At 39.2% G+C, this 21830-nt stretch overlaps 1 protein-coding gene and 1 long non-coding RNA gene across 3 annotated transcripts; one reads left to right on the plus strand and one right to left on the minus strand.

Annotated features, from left to right (window-relative positions):
* Window positions 1-5626: 5626 nt before the first annotated feature.
* Window positions 5627-20033, plus strand: tulp1a (TUB like protein 1a). 2 transcript variants are annotated; one of them, XM_020096610.2, is made up of 15 exons: window positions 5627-5732; window positions 5853-5915; window positions 6498-6555; window positions 9023-9155; window positions 9325-9441; window positions 9627-9752; window positions 13568-13687; window positions 13832-13984; window positions 14066-14148; window positions 14263-14427; window positions 14630-14742; window positions 14860-14968; window positions 15077-15175; window positions 15547-15718; window positions 19083-20033. In XM_020096610.2, the coding sequence occupies exons 2-15, from the start codon at window positions 5869-5871 to the stop codon at window positions 19214-19216; spliced, it is 1629 nt and encodes a 542-aa protein (XP_019952169.2). In that variant the 5' UTR covers window positions 5627-5732; window positions 5853-5868; the 3' UTR covers window positions 19217-20033. The 2 variants fall into 2 exon arrangements, with proteins under 2 accessions (XP_019952169.2, XP_069388868.1); XM_069532767.1 differs by lacking the exons at window positions 5627-5732; window positions 5853-5915; window positions 6498-6555 and adding an exon at window positions 6840-6992.
* On the minus strand, window positions 16973-18509 carry LOC138411813 (uncharacterized). Its single transcript, XR_011244296.1, has 3 exons — window positions 18165-18509; window positions 17560-17615; window positions 16973-17378 (listed from the first exon to the last, which is right to left on the minus strand). It is a non-coding gene; the product is annotated as an uncharacterized lncRNA (long non-coding RNA).
* Window positions 20034-21830: the final 1797 nt, after the last annotated feature.

Below are 21830 nucleotides of genomic sequence, written 5' to 3' on the forward strand. Positions count from 1 at the left end.
GACAAGTCTGCAAGGGGAGTGCTAACTCTTTGCATTCTCTCCCACCACCCTCTCTTTCTGTCTCTCCCTCCCTCTCTTGGGGGAGACAGGGCAGTGACCAGTCTCAGGACTTTTTAACTCTCTGCTCCCAGGGTGATGCCAGCTTGTGCCAGCTCAGTCATTAAGACATCTGCTCTTCTGTTAGAGATTTGCGGTCATCTGGATCGCTCCGGGGTAGCTGCTCTCTATCACAGACGCCCAGAGAATAGGAAATGCAAGCTGCAGCACTATTTCCTGGATACTCTGTCCTCCATTTCAGATATGTCTCAAACTCTCACGAGGCTCAGAGCTGCTTGCATTACAATTCACACAAGGTTCCGGCTGCTTTACCTTTATGTCTGCTCTGAGTTGCTCAGGGATTCTCGGCTAAAGTTCCACATTAGTTCATTCTTGATATTTTAAAGTCACCAACACAAAGCAATATAACCTTTACTAACATTATTGTAATTTTCCAAGGGTGAGCTTTTGCCTCTGTAGGGGCACAGTTCTCTTTGCCATTTGTTTTTTCTAATCTGCTGTACCGTACAAATTCAATAATGACAGGACTTATCAGAATTATCTGAAAATTATCTTCCTGATTGTATTTATCCGAACTGTTGTCAGGGCTCCAGAAACACACTGACCCCTCACACAGCTATTGCCACAATGGGAAACATGTCAAAGGTCACACAACCGACTGTGAGCTGTAAAAGTGAATGATAAATAACTGCTTCTTCTCAGAGGTTTCACAGTTGTCATTGGGATTTACAGTAAGCAGCAAAATGCAGGTAGCGGCCAAAAACACTGAATATCATGCAAAAGCTTGTTCCTTCCTCTTAACCTCCTCTAGTCACTATATCAGTTGACATCAGTCATGAACTGTGGAAAATGTCTGGAAAATTGAGTCTGGACATTTTGTGGACTTTGTCTTTCACATATGAAGAACGCAGGAGGAGTATTTGTGGGTCAGACACATTTACAACAACAGGATATTTTCTGAAAATGTCACGGAAATGTCTGGACTTGAGTCATTCTTACTGGTGAATGACCCCAGTTCAAGATCTCCCCCCCCCCCCCCCCCCCCCCTCTACTGGGATGTCCATTTTGGAGTCTCCTCATAATAAAGCATCAATGTCCTCACCTACTGACTACATCATGTATATCATTGTGTATTTCAAATAACTTACCTCCAACTTCTTCTCTTCTATGGGTCACTGAGGCCAACTAATGCACAATGGGCTGTGTAGTCATAATATGACTCCCGGTTATCTAGCTGGGAGGAATTTATCAACAAGAGATACCAGAGAGGCTTGTGAGTGAAGGAGCGTTTTCAATTTACTCCTTATTAGATTTGGCACGTTGCTGCATGAGCCTCCACAGGGAACTTTTGTTTCAGCAATGTCTCTTATCTTCTCAATAAACTAACAAACCCACCAAACTGTCTCTTGTTATCGCTACAAATACAGGGATAACTTTGTGATGAGAGGAACTGAAACCTGTTATCTGAGATCCTGAGTCTGGAGAAGAAAATTAAGTTGTCATAAGATACACCGATTTAAAGAATTGATTTGCATTGAAATAATTTCTCCCAAAAAGGCCTAAAAAAGTTAAAGTCTTGATAACTAAAAAGAACCAATTTTAGTGAAAATGTTAAAAATGAACTTAAATTCATATTAGATTGTTAGATTTATTAGATTAGTTGACACACTCAGCAACTAGCTGGGTCCAGGTAGCATTAGCCCAGAGGTAATTGCTAATTTTTTCAATGCTACATGAGCTGACTTGATTATGCTAACATGTTCACATTGGCTTATTATTAGTATGTTTAAAGATGTATTTATACCATTATTTGCATTGTTAGCATTAGCCTTAGCTAATTAACAATGTTTTTAATTTTCAATAATCATAAAAACTGAGTCAGGTTTGAACAAAAACATGGATCTATGCTTTGGCATCATTGACACCAGCTACAAAGCAGATGTTTGGATGTGACAATGATCCTGTGATTTTACCAGAATCCTGCTGAAATTTAAAACTGAAAACCTAAATAAATATCAGTGAAAGTGTGGAATGAGGACTGTAGAGAGGTTTCAATTGCCAGATATAGACAAGCACACTAGTGTTCACATTTTATATTAACGTGTTGTATTTCATGTGATCAAACCAAAACATACGCAAGTACTAAACTAAATGGGAGACTGCTTATATTTATAGCTTCTTGGAACTTGCATTAAATGTCAGATGCACAGGAGAACTAATTCAGACACTCAATAAACCAAGCACAGAGGGAGCTACTTGAGGACAACGACAGGGAGGCGTGGTGGGGAGCATTTACAATGGTTGGCTTCAGCTCACCATAGACGAGCTCTGCACAAACACCAGTTTGCCAATAGCTTCCATTGCATGTGATGAGTCTGATTGATCCTCTCAACTCCAACTGTCTGCTGACTTATCATCTGCCTTTAATATTGTCCAGGCAGATCTATTGAGAAAGCAGCTGGGTTTAAATCATTTCTTCAGAAGATGGATGCACAGCTTCTGTCCTGACATGCAACAGTACATGTGTTTATATCACATCCATGGAGAACAATTCTCTTTCATCTGCCTGAGGTACCACAAGGCTGGGTCTTCTCACCTATGCTGTTCATAAGGTAGAAGACATTTGTGTTAGCCACCAGGATAACTGTGATACAATTTGCAGATGTGGCTCTAACAGGTATTTTAACTGATGATGAGACGGGTTATAGATCTGAGATCAACAAGTCACTGCATTTGTACCTGTAGCCTGCTCTTGCTAGCTTTTCCAAGATTACCCATCCTAGATTTAAGGAAACGTAAAACGTTTTAAGGTGGACTGATCTATGCTGTCAAAAAATTGCATAATAAGCAAGACAAAATTGGTCAGTTTTGTGCAACTATGTGGCAGGATAAGTTAAGGAATACTTATATGACAGACCAGCACACGATCAGTTTACTCACAAGATCATTACAGAGCCACTGCACCCCCTAAGGTCTGAAAGTGTGATCTTATCTTTGGGGTAAAGATCTAGCTCGGTCTGGACTAAAAGAGACATCACGTCATTCATTTTATTCAGCTACATAGAATTTTAACCTTTATTGAACTTTCAATTCTTTATTAATCCCCTCAAATTGATCTTTTAAAGACCTTTTTCATGCTTATTTTCTATATGATGTCATAGTTGGACATTTTTGAGATATATAATTTTTATGCTCTTTGTGCAAACCATACTCCCGGAGGGGAAATAAAGCTTTCATTTATACATTCATTCTGTTATGGCTTTTTTTTTTTTTTCTTTTTCACTGTAAGTGGGGGCCTTGTGTTCAGAGTTCTGAGAAAGATTGGAATCAGGATTCAACTCCACAGCACAGTTTTTCATGGATGTAGAATTAATTCTGTTTGATCATTAGCGTCATCCCAATATGGCCAAAGTGCCTCTCTGGATTGACAGTGATTTATTTGTTCTTTTTATAAACTAGTTCCCAAATTGAGTCTTTTTGGAATCAGTGTTAAGACTGAGTTTCATTCTATCTACAACCCCACAACCCTCTGCTCCCTGAATAGCATCTTTCCATTTGTAATAAATGGACGAGACCTCCTGCCATTGTCTTTTTTTTTTTTAACCCTCCGCATTCCTGTAACAGTTCCTCCTTTGGGGATAGACTCATTTAACCCAGATTTTCCTGTTTCGTCTTCATTGTTTGTTCTTCCTGAGATATGGGCCCTCTCTGAGTTGATTATTCACCGGCCTGTACAGTGCCACTGAGTTCACGTCCTCACCGACGTGCTGTTTCAGCACTAAACCCATGGGTGAACTAAAATATCATCATCAGAGCCCCTCCTCAAACACCGGTCACTGCCACTGGAAGCTGTACCTTTTATGTATTGAACATAATTCTTCCTGGCTTCATGTTTGCACAACTGCTTTGAATGGTCCCTGTTTCGCCACAACTTTGATTAATGTGTTTTCATTTCATTCAGGCTTGTTGTTACAGTTGTCTGTATAGTAAGAGCTGGTTTTACAGCCTCTCTGCTGCTCTCTTGCGCCGCTTCTCACTGCCTCGGCTCTGTTTACTTTCTTGCTTGCAGTAATAAAACACAACTGACATGAAAATGATTTGGAAACACAGTGTGTGGTGAGAAAGACTCTGCAGTTTCTGTCTCTTTAAGATCTTGATGGCTTTGCTGCTGCTCCCTTGAGGTCGCTGGCCTTCCTTAGGCCGTCTGCCAACTGCCATGTTACTGTCAAACGTTTGCAGAAATGCCAGCAAAGCCATTAGTCTCGACCCTTTTCAACAGTCAGCAGACTGGACAGTGTGAGCTGCACAGCGATGCAGAGAGACAAAGGGCTCGGCCTTATAAAACTACCAAACGCCTTACTTCTTCTTCTTCTGTATTTTCTGCCACATGTGTTACTGTTCACCTCAGCTGTGATCAGTCTCCTCCCCTCTGCTCTGGTGAGTTCTCAGACTCTTTGAGCCGGCACAGGACTCGGATAGAAAAACCACCATTCCCATGGATAATTATACATTTCAAACACTGCTACTCAGGCCTGGTCACTCATTTTTCAAATATGCGTAAAACGAAATTACCGTACAGTTCTTCAATGTGCCCTCTGGTGCCTCACAGCTGCTGTCCTGCATCGTGTGCTTCGTCTCTTGGGGCACAGCAGCATCTGGTGGTTGACTGAGGAAATCACACTCTTAACTCACCATATTGACACTAACGACTGTTGATTTAGTAAAATTCACATGTTTTCAGCATTGTCCTGCTTCACAGGTCAAACACAAGCCAATTAGTTTCTCCTTTGGAGCTATTTGAAGCTATATGTTTAGGACATAATAACTGCAGCTGTTAAGTGAAGAACAATCCTTTTCTACCTTTGCACTTTCTTTTTTCTAGCTCGTCTATCGCAAGGTGTTCCTGTCATGGAACACCGATTTTAGCCTGTTGTTAATTTTGGTTTTTCAATGCTATTTGTTTGGCCTGAAGCGGTTTACTTTCCTGTAAAGTATTGATGAAATCGATCAATCAACCGAGTTTTATTTGTAGTTTTATTTCGTACCCTTTGTACCGTTTCACAAATCATAATTTGTCTCATAGACCTTAACAAGGTGCGATTTCCTCTGCCATTAACCCCCAGCAAGTGTAAGGAAAACTACAAAAAAATCTTTAAGCTGGGAAACAAAACAATGTAGAAACCTCAGAAAAGGTCGCATGAGGGATCCCTCTCCCAGGACGCACAGACATGCAATAGATGCCATTTGTGGCAGAGCACTTTTTACAATATTAATGAGAAAAGACCGTTTCTAACAAGAAACTGAAATATTTAAAAATGTATCAATCTTTACACTATTTGTACAAAAGATAAAGTCTGATGGATGAAGGACACAGCAATGACACGTTAAGTATATTTTCACCTGAACCATTTATTTATTTATTTTTTCAGAAAACTCTCCATTAAAACCCTAGAAATGCTCACAGATGGTGAGTGGCTAATTAGACTAATCCTATTTAAAGGGTCAGGGCTTCCTGGTTGTGTGGTAGTCGATGGAGAGACCTGTTTTGTTAAAAATCCTCTTAGAAGTCACGTCATGTGACCCCTCTGAGGGCTGCAGGATGTGTATGGAGACTTATGGTCATTCACAAGCTGGATGGAGTCAATCTGAGTGCTGCCTGACAAGACCTCCGTCTGGTGAGACACTGTATTCATGCATGTTTTATACGTTCATAATGAAGAACCTTTACATAGAGGTTTTAATGTATTGGTTATACATCAGCCAGAATCCTCTCTTTCTTTTGTCTGTTCATTAAGACCAGACTCGCCAAACATGCCCCTCCACAATGGCATCGTAAAAGAGGCCTGGACACGGGACAGGTATGTCAACAGCAGCAAACAGCATCACAGACATTTGTCATGCAAAGCATTTGTTTTTATATGTGTGATCAAAACCTCTGTGTGCCTTCCATCAGCCCAACCTGAGGCCTTGTGCTTGTCTGAATGATTATTCCTGCTTCCACACCCACTTTCCTCCGAACCAACCAAGTGGTGCTAAACCAATAAGTAGCAAGGGAAAGCTTTGTTGCCGCTGTCAGGCAGAACTGCTCAGGCCTGATTCCCATACCCTGTGTGACCTGTTAATGTAAAAAATGACTCCACAGAGAGGGAAGGGGAAGATCAGAAGCTTTTCACAAATTCATGGCTGCTGGTTGCTCAAAATGGTTACGATGGATATATGGATAATAAAATTCTATAATACATATTTGTAAAACATTTAATTCCATATCCTTGTGTGACTGTTCAAACTAAATTAATTTGTCAACAAGGCTTTAGCAAATGGAAGCTAGATATTTAAAATAATATTTACAGGCCACATGTAATAAGTTTTTCATAATAATTATTGCTATTATTATCGTCATCATTTGGGTAATCACATGTTTCTAATTTATTTTGCCCCAGGATTCAGGAAGATGAAGATTCGGATTCTTCCCTGCAGCAGCAGCAGCAGCAGGTTCAGGTAAACACAAAATCTCTTTTCCTCAGTTGACGCCGGAAATGAGCAACACAGATGCCTCTTCCATTCTGACCTGTATACAGTGATTTGCAATTGGTGTGAAGGAAGTAAATATGACGTCTTGTTGGTTTACAGCTGTTTTGTAGCTGAAGAACTCACATTGAGTTTTAGGTGTAAGGACAGTACACATAATGATAAACAAGTCTTCTCCCTCCTCCTGGGCCTTTGTTGGTTTCTCCCGTTGACGTGTTTCCACAGAGCAGATGGCTTTACACATAAATCCTATTAACAACTTTCTGCTGATGGAGACGCAGTGACTACAGGGCTTTCTCACTCTTTCATTATCTCCAGTGAGAAGCCTGTATTTTTTATTTTCTAACCTCTGAAAAAGGGGAAGTGGTAGAGCTGAAGTCGAAGGCCACACCATGTCTGCAGAGAAGGTAAAGTGGTCGGGTTGTGGATTTGTGGATGTTTTTATTGATTTTAAACCCATCTCAGTGTTAATGAAGATGCCTGGTTATGGCATGTAAATATATTTGGATAGTGAGACCTAAAGGACGACAAACGATAATTCACCCTTGGCTTTTCTCATACAACAATATATAACTTATGCAGAGTTTCAAATGGGGGGGCAGTGCATTCATTGCATGCTCATTATCAAGCTCAAATTTGTATTTGTGATAGAGAATACTTTGGATATTAAATGTTAAATCTAAGAACAATTATGTGGATAATAATCTATGACCCATATGTGAGGTAACTGGTACAAAAGCTAGCATGGGAAGTTTTCCATTAGGGCAAGACAGGTTATCCTCCTGAGACATTCTTCAGAGATTCAACTTGCACACAGGAAATCATCTCTGTAGGCTGCTTCACTATAGCTTTTCCTTCTCAACCTCCATTGACTTGCATCTCAATTGATAATGTCTAAATTTATGAAGCTCATCTGCTGAGTAATGCATCCGCAAAAGCACGCATGAGAGATTGAAGTAATCCTGCAACGTAAACCATTGAGCAGCGCTACTGTTGTAACGCCTGCAACAGCATTTCCATCTTCATGCTGTTTCCTTCTCAAAGGCCTTTAAGGGTCTTCTCCTCTTTTATTGTGAGTTATCATATGTTAGAGTAATTGTTATGTTTTTGGGTCATGCAAACATCAGCAATGCAGAAGGACCATTAAAATCTGGTTCATGGTTCATTAAATCTAAATCCTCTTTGTAGCTACAATTATCCAGAATGATCTCAGCTCCTCCAGTATTTTACCAAGCAAATTAAAAAAGGTCACTAGCAGAGTTTCAGATTCACAAGTGGTATCTACTGTTTTCAATACGTTGTTGTCGAATGGGTGATAGCCAGTTCATTATAATGTCCTTCTCAACTTTTATTCAACTGATTCCAGTTTGACCAATACCAAATCTGCCATTACTCTGACTTGTGGATTGTCTATGGACACAAATAGACCTCCATCGTTGCAGGATCTACGTGTAATAGGATTACCTTTACTGTCTCTGCTGTCCGCAATCACACTGACCTCCTTCTGTAACTTGGGACTGTAACACACTCTTCTATCCACTGCTTATTTTTCAGACTCCTCAAACTCAAGAAATACATTTTGTTCATTATATCACAGTTGAAATCGTCACATGGACCAATCAGTGGGTAGATGTAGTTTGGGAGTGTGAAGAGTCATGGGTCTTAACCCCCTTTAGACTTTACCTTAAGCGTGTGTCTAGACAGACCTGATAGAAGACACTGCTACAGGCCATGAAGAAAGACCTGCAAACTGGAGAAAGTTATAAAGAATTACATTTGGACAAAATATAGGCATAGGCATCTCAGCAGTCTTCCTTTTTGTTTAGTAAATTGTTTTTTAACCTTCATTAATTCATTGCCTTGAAGTCATTTGTCTTCTAACACGTGTGTTTGTGATTCACAACCACATTGTTTATATATATTAGCATTTTGTAGTACTCAGGCTGAGCAAGTTACATAAAATGGTCACAGAACTTGTTTATTTCTTTTTGTATTATCAAAACTGTGTATCAAAGATATTAATAGATTATTCTGTTCTAGAAAGTTATCACTGTCATTACCTCATGTCCTGTTCCTTCTCTGACTGGTAACTAAACATTACAGCCTAAGTCAGTTTACTTGTAGTAAATAAAAGCCGGCAAGTACAACCTTGCCAGAAGCTAAATATATTAATTATTGCTTTTGTTGTTAGAGTATGAGGGTGATCTTCAAAACCAACGTGAATGATGAAATGAAGATACAGGATTTTACATAATTAAATGCTACAAAAGTGACATTATAATTTTTCTTTTTTCTCCACTCTGCCCTTACGGTCCAACTTTGCAATGGTGAGTTTTTATTATCAATTAAGTGTTTATCCTCCCCAAAAAATATTTTCCCCAAATTGACTGTCACGTTTTCTTTCTTCTCCTCGCATTGTTTCACAAGTCTTTCATAGAAGCCAAAAAAGAAAAGAGAAGAGGCCAACGTCACAACAGATGCCAAGTCGAATGGAACTGAAGCCAAGCCCAAAAAAACAAAGACCAAGAAAAATGAGGATGCTTCAGAAGAGGACAGTCCAGCCATCCAAAGTGAGGCACACTGAATAAAGGCTGAGATATTTTATTTAGATGCATTCAGATTCTTCCAAATGACAAACTAATATATTGAGTGTTTTACATGTTATAAAATAATAATATATAAGATATACTGACATCTAACCACGCTGATTACATTGATTTTTCCTTATAAACATTATAGATGGAAAGAAGGTGAAGAAAAAGAAACCAGAAAAAGACAAGGACGAACCCGAAAAGGACAAAGTAAAAGAGAAAGAACCAAAAAAGAAAGCTAAAAGTGTACCAAAAAAAAAGAAAGGTAAGTCGTTAATGATGTTTCTTTCAAATCAAACACAGGAACAGTTTTCACATTGAAACTGGGCTGTGTAAAAACCAGTTTGAGACCTTAATTAAACCACATAGGTTCAAATATACAATATTTTGTTAATCATCCTAGAAAACACCAGAAATATTTCAATTGAAAAAAGTTTACCGTCTTTCCAGGTTCAGGCACAGATGACGATGATAATGATGAGGAGGACACCCCCAAGAAGAAAACTAAGAAAAAGACGACAAAGGACAGCTCTCCATCAGCAAGTTCCACCAAAGACAAGAAACCTAAATCAAAAGGTATGACGTTTTCTAAAAGTATCACAGGTTTGTCTCAAAACCACAGATATGAGACCAGTCGAATGTTGTTGAGAGGATTAGATGATTTGTTGTGTAATGGTGAGAGAGTGGAAACACTCACTTGGTCGCAGAGGCAGCAGAATAAAACGTTTAAGTGAGTAACCTGCCCTGAAGTGATTAATGTGGAAAATGTAAACAAAAACATTAGTCTTGTTCCATGCCAAAATGAATTGGATTCGTTCTTGCTCCTTGTCCCATTCTTCCACAAAGTTTCGTAAAAATCTGTTCAGTAGTTTTTGCTTACTCCTGCTGAAAAACTGATTAATAAACACTGATTAACGAACTGGTTTGTTAACTGTTGGCTATACTGACAAAACGATTGCATTAAAGGGATAGTTCCCCGAAAAATGAATATTCACTCATTATCTACTCACCACTACGCTGATGAGGGGGTGGGTGTTGTGTTTGAGTCCACTAAACACTTCTGGATACTCAGGGGCAAACAGCGTTGCAACCAAATCGAATGTAAATGGGGACTACGTCTTCGTAGTAAAAAAAAAAAAAATAGCTGCTCCTGTGGTGTCATCCAAGTGTCCAGAACCCCCAAAATACGTCTCGGGACGTCGTCATTTACACTGTGTTTTTAGCCTAAATGTTTGCTACTGGAGTTAGTGATGTTACCGCTCACCGGCGAGTACCCTTGGGCGAGAGCGTGTGTGCAGTGTGTGCGTGCAAACGTGAACACTGCTCCTGAAATGAAAGCGTTGCATAAGGGCAGGATTTCAGGAGAAGTTATCCTCCAATTTAGTGTCACTTGAAGTGGATTTTAAAAGTTGACTGGACGTTTTGGTACAAAGACAGCTGTGTCTTGATCACCATAGCAGCATGTCTAGACAGTATACAAAGATGGACGACATGACAACTCCTAAAAATTTAAGCCAGTCATCTTAGTGGCTGTGGTATAGATCATAAACGCCACCTCCTTCACCTGGATATATGGGACATGGATCAAACTAAAAAGTGAAGATGTGTTGTTTGTCTTTCTACAAAGTCTTTGGCAGCGTTTCTGAAAGGATGGCAGTGTTGGTTTGTTCCAGACTGAGGTATCTCAACTTTAGCATGATATTAGCATTTTTAGCATTTAACAAAACATCTCAGAAATGATCGAATGGATCGCCGTCAACTTTGGTACAAACAGAATCGCCTTTACTTTGTTGATTCCTTTTTTTTTATGTCACACCCTTCTCAGGCCAAGGATTTTATTGCAATACTCTTAATAAATAATTTGCAAATACTAGCATGCTAACATGCTAGACTAAAACTAAGATAAACATTGTGCCTAATTACCATCAGCAACAGTTCGTATCGTCTTTGTGAACTTGTTTATTACGCCAACATTAACATTTACAGGCCCAAGTCTTGTTAGCATACTCATAGTTAAATTCATGAAACCAGTTCTGCTGGCGATAAAACTGCAGATATTTCAGTTATTCTGCATGTTGCTGATGTCTCAAATTGTTCCTTTGGGAATAAAATTAAGATTTTGACACTCCTGCTTCTCAAGAATGTTAAAGTGTGGAGTTGTAGGTTTTTGCTAACTTGAACTAAGTATCAGCAGAGATGGACCTATTTACTGTAAATTGAGCTTGTTCTCTCTTCCTGGTTGAAATGATTGTATAATGTAGCCCAGAGCGTTGGTTGGATCATCTCCAGAACTGTTGCCTGTGAGCTTAACTTAACCGTCCTCTCTCTGATCTCTGATCAGCCTTCAGTCATTTAAGAAAGACCTGCACCAACTTGTGTTTGTGGCTCCTGCTCCTCCAGTGAAGGAAAGACAGCTGGTCTGTTTGAAGTAACCATGGAAATACAATATAAAACATTATAGCAGGAGCCTGATTTATGCTGTATATTTTTGTAGCTACTGTTGGAAGCTGTCTGCAGTACTATACTGAAGCAATTTATAGAGTTGCAAATTGTACAGTAAGATTTTGTGTCTGAATGACCCCACATATATAAAACATTGATTGTAAAAGTCTGGTTTCAGTTAACATTTCATTGGTTGTCCAGCTGTCCTGACCTCATAGAGTGCATACCTCCTCCAAGGCCCAACAGTCCACTAAGGAAACCATATTTAAATTTACTAGATCACATTCTTGTTAGGTTTGTAAAAAGCCCTATCTCACAATGTTGAGGAGAGTGGAGAAAAATATTCCGTGATCTGCTTCCTGATCCAGATCTGAAACCAAATTTAATGGGTTCTTCCCTGACCCACACGACATCTTTCCACCGGGTTTCATGTTAATCTGTCCTGTAGTTTTTGCATAATCGTGCAAACTAACAGACTCACATGGAAACTTAAACACTTAAGCAGAGGTGGCAATTAAGAAACTGGGTAAATAGGTTTGTGGAAGAACAAGAACAAGCAAACATGTTAGGCAAAGGAATGTCAAGTGTGTTTGGATATGGGACTAGAACTGTGAGCACCATAAGAACCATGAACACCTTTTGTTTTAAAAAATAAACGGATTGTAAATTTGCCACCAATAGATTGACATGATGAACCAAAAGTTTGTTGTTCCCAAAACGGATATAATCAATATGTTTGTATTAACAATGGATCACTTGACTATATTTAGTTACATGTGAGCAGCTACATTTTCCAATGTTTTATAGTCTTTCAGCTAATTGTTTTGTTTTCCAAATTCAATGTTAGTGTTGTTTTCACTTGAAGTGTTTCCAGTAAGTAGTTATTTTCAGCTAAAAAGCTCTTAAAGAAGAAAAAAGATAGACTGTTCTCTGTCCAGCACCAAATGTCAGGGCACTTGGCAGCTAAAGAGCCAGATGTTTCCCTCTGGAGTTGGTGAACACTATAACAGGGCTGAAAGTAGATTGGACAGAAATAACTGATGCTATAAATTGATGATAAGAACTGGCAGAAATTCAAAATAACAACTTAAAAGGCGATAATACTTTTTGTCCATGTTGTGTTTACAACATGTTGACCCCAAGTAACCAACCCAGTTAATCATTCATCTCGTGAATATCGTCTGAATACTGTCAGTTATATGTAGACAGAAAGTAAACCTGAGATGTTACAGGGTTTGAAGAAGGAATCAAACTGTGACTAGTTGACATTTAACAGTGAACTAGAACTCCTCTGATGAAGTAGTACAAGTGCTCATCTCAGCTCATATTTAACCATGTGCTTTCAATCCCCAACGTTCATTGATACTGAAACTATACAGGCGGCAGAAACGGCGTTGGCAGTAATCAGTCAGCAATCAAGGTGTGAGGACGTGTTGGGACAAGTTTTAAAAGCGAGTGCTGACAGTATTCTGAGTGTAATCTGGGTTTCAGGACACAGCACTTGTGTCTTGAATCCATTGTGACGAGTCCAACTGAGGACAGAGGGAAAAACAACTTACAAGAGAAGTTCATTAGTTTTGTCCTTGGTCTAAATCCCTTACACGAAAAAAGATGTTACCGACCTAACACCCAGAGTTGAGGTAAATCCTAGTGAAGGCAAAATCCTTTTCACCATCTCAAGCGCTCAGAATCTGAGCTACAAGAAACAGCGACAGCAGATCTTAAACTGAATGAGTTATTGTGCTTTTTATAATCCGTCACAGTCTCAAACTTTAGCTTGCTCACTACAGTTTCGACACCTTTTCCGTGTCCAGTATAGAACACGAAGGAGGGAGATGTACAGTATTTTCCTTTGAAGGGAAATTGCATAAAATTAACCGACATGATTCTCCAGTTTTTTGGTTTTAAAGAATTGATGTTTCCAATTTTGCCTTTGTCTTATTTACCAGAGGACAAAGATTCCGATGGAAAAGAAAAGAAGTCCAAGTCGAAGGACAAGGAGAAGAAGAAGGAGCCAGCTTCGATGTTTCAGATAAACGGAGAAAAAGAAACAAAAAGCAAGAAGAAAGGTGATGACTGAACACATTAAGTAATCCCCTTTTACTGGATGTGAGACTTTACAGTACAACATGTAGCATGAGGTTGAAATGACATAATGTTGACTCTAAGTTTAACTTAAATGAAAATCTTCTACGCCTCGTCCTATTGAGCAGCTGCCAAATCGGACAGTGACGACAGCGAAGAAGAGACAAAGTCGACCAAATCGAAGAAGAAATCCAGTGCTGGGTCCACGTCCATTTTTCAAACAGCAGGAGACAAGGACAAAGATAAGGACAAGGACAAAAACAAGAAGACAAAGAAGAAAGGCAAGTTTATGAGTAATGTATTCCTCTGTTCCTATGTTTGAGTTACAGACAAGAAAACAACATGTCTGTTGTGTGTTTCAGCAAAGGCAGAGGACAGTGATGAATCTGACTCCGAGAAAGAAGAAAAATCAAAGAAGAAGAAGGGCAAAGGGAAGAAGAAAAAGGTGCAAAATAAATCAATTTATTAACAGGCAGTCAAATAATTTTAATATGAATGGACCACACTGAAAACATCAGGGGTTTGAATCCATGTTAACCTATTTATGCTTCTCGATCAGGAGAGATCTCCATCACCTGAGATCGAGTTTGACGACCTGGAGACTTTTGTGATGCAGCCGGCTCCGCAGAGCGTGACCATCAAATGCAGAGTGACTCGAGACCAGAGAGGGATGGACAAGAGCCTCTACCCTCTGTACTACCTTCATCTAGACAATGAAAAAAAGGTCAGGAAGTGCATTAGAGTTTGAAAGTTTGTGAGTTTTATAATGATGCAAATGAGCAGGTCTCCTGTAAAGCCCCCCCAGAGCACTCCTGTCAGTAGTCCTGTTAGTATTTGATCCATCACAGCTTTAGGGATGTGTGTAAATTGTATTTCCTTCCCTTGTTTAATTATTCTGAAATGTCTCCTTGTCTGTTCCTTTGCAGACATTCCTGTTGGCCGGCAGGAAAAGAAAGAAATGCGCAACTTCAAATTACCTCATTTCCATCGACACCACAGATTTATCAAGAGGTGGAGAGAATTTTGTTGGAAAGCTGAGGTACACATTGATTTAAAAAACTTGATTCATTCAAAAGATGCATGAAAAAAGTGCATTATCAGCTTAATCTGCTCTAGTTTTCTCATTACTATGAGTTTTATTTTATACATTTCTTAGGTCAAATTTAATGGGGACTAAGTTCACCGTATTCGACAACGCTCTGAATCCAGAGAGAGCTCTTCCAGACATGTCTAACGCACGGCAGGAGTTAGCAGGAATCATCTATGTAAGTCATCTAACGCTCCCTCTTTATTATTTACTGTACGTACATTATATATATATATACACATACATGTATAGATATATGTTTAATTTTAATCATTTCTGTATTCAGGAAACAAATGTTTTAGGTATGAAAGGACCCAGAAGGATGTCGGTCATCATTCCAGGAATGAACAAGGACAATGAGCGAGTACCGCTCCGGCCAAGAAACGTAAGATCATTTTTGTTTTGTTTTGTTTTGTACTCTTGGCCCATGTCCCATCCTTCCACATTTTGTGGAAATCCTTTCAGCAGTTTTTGCGTAATCATGCTGGGCAAAAACACAACCATCATAGTAGCGGTAATTAGCCAAGAGAAGACAAAACAAAGTGTGTGTTGTTGGGATTATCAGACACACACTTCGAACTGTGACTTGTTGGTTGGTATGCGTGAGACCGAGACCCTCAGATGACCAATGATATCCATACTGCACACAGCTTGATTTATGGAATGCTTTGTGTTCATTATGAGTGCAACACAAGGCAAGTGTGTAAAATCTCATCGCTCTTAGTTGGTGTTAAGTGACTTGTGTTTTCTTCACAGGAATTTGACGGCCTGTTGATAAGACACCAGAATAGAAGGATGGAAAATCTGATCGAGCTTCACAACAAGACGCCAGTGTGGAACGAAGAAACATCGTCTCATGTGCTCAACTTCAACGGCCGCGTCACCCAGGCCTCCATCAAGAACTTCCAGATAGTCCACAGCAAAGACTGTGAGTGGAGGGGGCGCAAAGATAGATGGGTAGATGGATGGATGGATGGAGAGAGAGAGATGGCTATAGAGAGAAATGGATTGAGAGAAAGAGAGAGAGATGTTAGAAGCATAGAGAGATGGATGGATAGATAGCAGCTTGTCCTCAGGTTATTTTTCCTCTTGTTCTGATTGTTTGTGCCTGAAAAACATTTCTCACTTTGAACATAAGTGTGAGTTAAATACAAGCGGCAACATCCCGGGCTGAGCGCTGAGGCCAATACGGAAGTGCAAATAACTGCAGTTCACTGGGTGGCCACTTGAGGCTGGCTCCAAGAGGGAGTCAATTCCCATTGACTCCCATGTTAAAAAGCCCGACTTTAGAGCAGGATTAAACGTGTTTACAGCCTGGTTCAAAAAACGGTTTTAGTCTCAATCAGTAAGTTCTTCCTCCATGACAACTCTGGGGGGGGTGAATTTTTTTCTAACTCGCTCGTTTCGATAATATAGAGGTTTGAAATTATGAATAATTATCACTTGATTGACACGTGACGTCACCGTTAGCTCTTCACTCTGGCTGTTAGCCTGCGGTCTGCTCGGCTTCACCTGAGCTAACAGGCTAATCCCCGTCACCGAGCACGAGCGGAGTCTGTGGAGGAGTTTTCACTCACATGTCGGATGAACATTATCGTTTGTTGTTCGGCTGATGTCCTGACGGAGAAGTGGAAGACGTCTGTGCTGCAGTGTCTGTGGTGAGTAAAGTACTGTCTTTGATTTACGTGTCAGTAGTGATGAGCAGGTATCATTGTTACCTGGCTGGTTAGCTTAGCTCCGCTAACCTCCAGGCAAGATACCAGCAGTAACGGCGATGCTAACGGGAGGGACGGGAGTTATTAACCCGACATGAAGCGTCCACACAGCGGAGAGAGGAGCGTTAGAGTTCATGGTGATAAATCTTTTAAACTAAAGGCGACTGTGTGTTTAGTGAATATCATCAAGTTAGATATCTAACGTTATGTAAAGTTGTTCAGCTCCCCAACCTATTTGACTACGTTACTGTGAGTAACTTCAGTAATAATGTTTTATTAGATTATTGTTTCAGAAATAAATTTAGTGCAGCTGCTGCAGTGTGAAACTTATTAAGCTGAACTTTATTTATGAATGAACAGTTTACCTACCAGGTATAGACCTGTTTTCATAACTTACTAACAATTAAAGCAAATTATTGCACATGATGCATTACATTATATATGCAAAATAACTCCATACTGCACATTCATTGTAGTACACTGTTTAATCCCAAACCATATTCAGATACATACTTAAATATTCACAGAATATAAGGACACAGACTTTGTTTGAAAGTAACACGTATCTCTGCAATAATGCCATACTTTTATGTTTCCTGTCATTTTATTAGGGACGGAGGAACCTGAGGGACACAGCTGTGCTGACCGTGTTCTGTCTCTTATGGCAAAAAAGAAAAGACAACACTTTTTATCTAAGGTTTATCAAATCAGAAAGTAAAAGATGAACATTGTTGTGATAGTGTTAATTTTACCAACCATAATGGATATAGAAATTGACTCAATATTATTATCATGTTGACCAGCCTGAAGCTGCCGATATCCACCATGTTGCTGCTGCCACAGTTGATTCTGAGGACATCAGGTGTTGCAGTGCTTCATGAAATGAAAAAAGTCATGTTAAAGGATGTTTTATGCTGAAATCATTGTCACATCTGTAGATATTAAGGAACAGAGGAGAAACACGATTATTTACAGATACTGTAGAAGACAATCATTACAATAATTTTGACACGTGTAATATCAGCTGTGTTAAGCAGCCAAGACGGGTACTTACAGTTTATTCTGTGTTCAGCAGGTGGAAGCACCACAGATTTCAGCCAAATTGATGTACTAAAAGAAATAAACATTGTATAAATATATAAAATGTCTTTCTACCACATCTGTAATATTCAAGGGTGATAATCTCTCACAGTGCTGTTGATAACAGTCCACTTCAAGTCCCTCAACTTCTCACAGTGTTAAAACAGATATATAATATATATACATATATAATAAATATGAGCACTGTTTACAACAGTGGTGTGTGGAGATTATAATCACATCTAAACTGTCATATAATTACACATCTGCACTGAGTCTAATTCACTGTGAATTCATAACAGGCTAAAAAAAGAGGTTGTAATAGTAATGGCGGTTATACAAGTCTGTATCACATGCAGCTTATTAATATTAACTTATTAAAATTACAATCAAATGACAAAACACAACTCTTTACTAAAGCTAGTTAACTTGCTTCAAACTTCATTAGACGTGTTAAATAAACAGTAAATTACCTCAATAACATCAAAAACCACTTGAGGCTTGTAAGTATATGTGGTATGATTATAATAATAAATAAATCATTAGGTTTTGTTGTTGTAAAGTTTCAGGGTAACTTACCTCTGCTCGGTTCGATGTTACGACCGCGACCATCCCGGAGCAACAACACCGCAGCGCTAGCCGGTTAGCAGTCGCGGGTAGCATTTAGCCTAGCTCCTTAGCCTGAGCTAACCAGGAAACGATAAGCTCTGTGGGCGTGGCTCGGTTGTCAGTCTTCACTCGGCCCGCCTAGCGTCCACTCGCGCGCCGCCTTTTTGCCCATTTATGGGTTAGCCCGGAACTAGGAGGAGTCAGGCCCCGGCAAGATGGCGCCGGGTGAAACGCCCACTACGAGCCTCATTTTCACTCTTCAGAAACCAACGGGTGACGTCACGGACACTACGTCCATCTTTATATACAGTCTATGGTTAAATACTGTGAAATGAATGTGACAGCCTCAGCAGCACAGGATTAGACATGCGTACAGAGACATTAAACGCGTGTTGTGATTTCCCTCTTAGATGACTTCAGTAAATATCTCATACGTATCCTTTCACTTGCTCAAAACATATAAATGCATTTATTTAAATTTATATAAGAAACGTTGTGAATGAGCTAATTCTACGTTGGTTGGGAGAGTGGTCTTGACGTCACCTTTGTCGATAAAAACGATTTATTAGAACCCTTGCGCCCATGAGGGTTATTCATCTAGGTTCTCTTTCTTTAAATGTCCTGTAGTGTCTGAGTTTTTCTAAAAGTCATCGACAATAACCGCTGCTTTGGGACATTTGAAGGATGGGCTGCAAGTGAGAACACAAATGTCTGAGTCACATAAAGAATACAAATATCTCAGGATGAAAAAGAGGAGGAGCCACACACATAGAAGACAACAACTAATGATGAAGTTCACCATATTATATACAGTATACATTAGGCCGTATGTATTTATGCAGGGATATCTTTATGTCTGTTTAGCTAAACTGTCCTTGTCTTTTCCAGTGGACTACATTGTGATGCAGTTCGGACGGATAGCCGATGATATTTTCACACTGGACTTCAGCTACCCGATGTGCGCTTTGCAGGCCTTTGCCATTGCGCTCTCCAGCTTCGACGGGAAAATTGCCTGTGAATAACAGAGAGATTCCTAGTAGCTCACACACACACAGACACACACACACACACAGACACACACACTGAAACCACTGTGCAACACGCCCACACTGACACCAGACCAAACCCATGTCTGTGGACGTTGCCGTCAACACTTCCTGTGATTGGCACTGATAACGAATAATGGTTCCTTGAATGTGGCTGCTGTGGTGCCGTCACATTTTTTGGGCGTATGATTTCCAATAGGAGGAAGAAAAAAAATTTGGTTTCAGATTATCGTCCCATCTTGACACTGGAGAGTCCTGTTTTTTGTGTCTCAGTAAAAAACGAATCACACAACGTCGTACACTATTTGAAAAGACTCAAGTGACTGGAAGGTTTTTATTTTTTATTTTTTAAGGGGTAATGCTGCACCTCGTTGGTGAAGGTGTTCAAAGATTACTAACACTATTTGTTGTGTTGTTTTGAATTGTACTGGGCTTTATTTAAAATATCAACAGGTCAAACATGCCTTGAGTCAAATGCAAACACACTGCAAAATAATGTTTTGCACTGAGTAATTATACTTCATGAAATATTAACAATCTGCACAAGTGACAAAAGTAAGATTTTATTTATTTGAAGCTACACAACAGACCGTCCATAGTTTAGTGACTTAATCAGTTCCAGGTATCAGGTATTATTGAAGTAACATATGTAGAAGTTGAATACTTTGAATAGGAGTGGCTGTAGTTCTGCTCATGTAGATTTTTATATTTTTATTTTTCTGAACACTGCCTTTGTTGCATTGTTACGATTATTGTGTTAATGTGATTAAATAAAGCATGTGAATTAAATTTCCTTCAAAACACCATCAGCATTTATTCCCTCCACCAAGGAGGCCTGTGGCCTGGGCCTGGGAGGAGCCCCTTATGTTTGTTATATGGATTAAAGCTTCTTTCACTTTCTTTAAGTTTACAACAATGTTTTTTAACCTTTTTGTCAATTTTTAGGAGAATTTTGCAGAAATCTGTATTTTCCACAGTCGAGGATTATGGAAACTTTATCATTAAAGTCATCAGATCTTTTTTTTCTCCTATTTCTGAGAACTACACAATCACATGAAGGACTGTTTGGCCTTGGTGCAGGTGTGCGTCTTAGTGAGGGCCATTCTAGTTTTATAAATTCAAACTTTTCTTACTGAGTAGCTGTTTAGTGCCTGTGGTTCAAAATGCAAAAAATTCCAATATTATATTAGAGATGAATGGATTTTGATGTTTAAGTGGTAAGGACAGATGCCACAGAACCGCAATGTTCTCTTTTATTCCAGACGTGGACATTTGTTATACTTCTTTCTCCCCCTCACTCTATTCTCCTGAATGCCGCTGTAGTTTAATAGATATCAAGATCAAATTAAACATAACCTTTAAAAAAGAAAATGGATTTTGCAGACAGTCAGTGTTTTAACATTCCCTCACTGTGGGTTTGATCATTTGCTATAGATTTGTGTTTTTGACATTATCATCTGCGTACAGGCAGCTGGCAGACAATCAGAAAGATCCTGGCCGGTTTCAACTTTGGGAGACACCCACGCCTTTTCGCTGGTCGTTTCCTTACACATCGAGAGAGGCTTCGCTCAGGATGAAAAACCTGTTTTAGCCGCGAAGTCCTCGAGAGTGAGTGAGAGGTGTGAATTCTGCCTGAACCTGCTCAGGCAGTTGTCCAAACTCGCAGGTTCAATGAAGCATGACGCTGGCAGCTCCTCTGGACAGATGCTGAGAGGTGAGTCCCACCCCCCGCCCCCCCCCTGTCTCTTTCTCTGGTTGGATTCCTGATCAATAAACTACTGAGGCTGCTGTTGTCATTCTGAAATGCTGAGACAATAAGTGAAAGTCATCTTCACACATTTTTTGTTTGTATAGTAGCTCTGCTTCTGTGTCCCACTTGTGGATGAATATGTTGTGATGATGCAACCACGCTCTTGACCAACAGGAGGAGCTGTTCCCGAGAGATGTGTTCCAGCCACATAGAGGATAGTAAAAATAAGAAGCATCAGTAAAAAAAAAAACATACAATATAAACATGAAGAAATAGACACATGCAATTTAAACACAATATATACAGTGTGAATAAAATATATACAATTCACACAGAATGTATACAGTGTGACAGAATAAATATAATTATAAACAGAATGAGTAAAGTGTAAACAGAATAAATATAAATGTGAACAGAATGAATACAGTGTAAATATAATAAATATAAACAAAGTTAATTTAATGTTAACCAAATTAATACAGTGTAAAGAGAACGAATACAGTGTCCACAGAAACAATATATGTAAACAGAATTAACATAAATGTAAACAGAACATATACAGTGTAAGCAGAATATATACAATGTAACTTTTTGCAGTACAGCATGACTAAACTTCTTTTCTTCACTCAAACATGTATATAATCAGACTATATACTGTATATGTTCGGACTATATATAATTAGACTGTATATAATCAGACTGTATATGATCAGACTATAGACTGTATATAGTCAGACTGTATATGATCAGATTGTAAATGATCAGACTGTAGACTGTATATAATCAGAGTGTATATAATCAGAGTGTATATAATTAGACTGTATATAATCAGACTGTATA

Source organism: Paralichthys olivaceus, chromosome 2 (genome assembly GCF_024713975.1).
Source record: "Paralichthys olivaceus isolate ysfri-2021 chromosome 2, ASM2471397v2, whole genome shotgun sequence".
NCBI classification, from domain to species: domain Eukaryota; kingdom Metazoa; phylum Chordata; class Actinopteri; order Pleuronectiformes; family Paralichthyidae; genus Paralichthys; species Paralichthys olivaceus.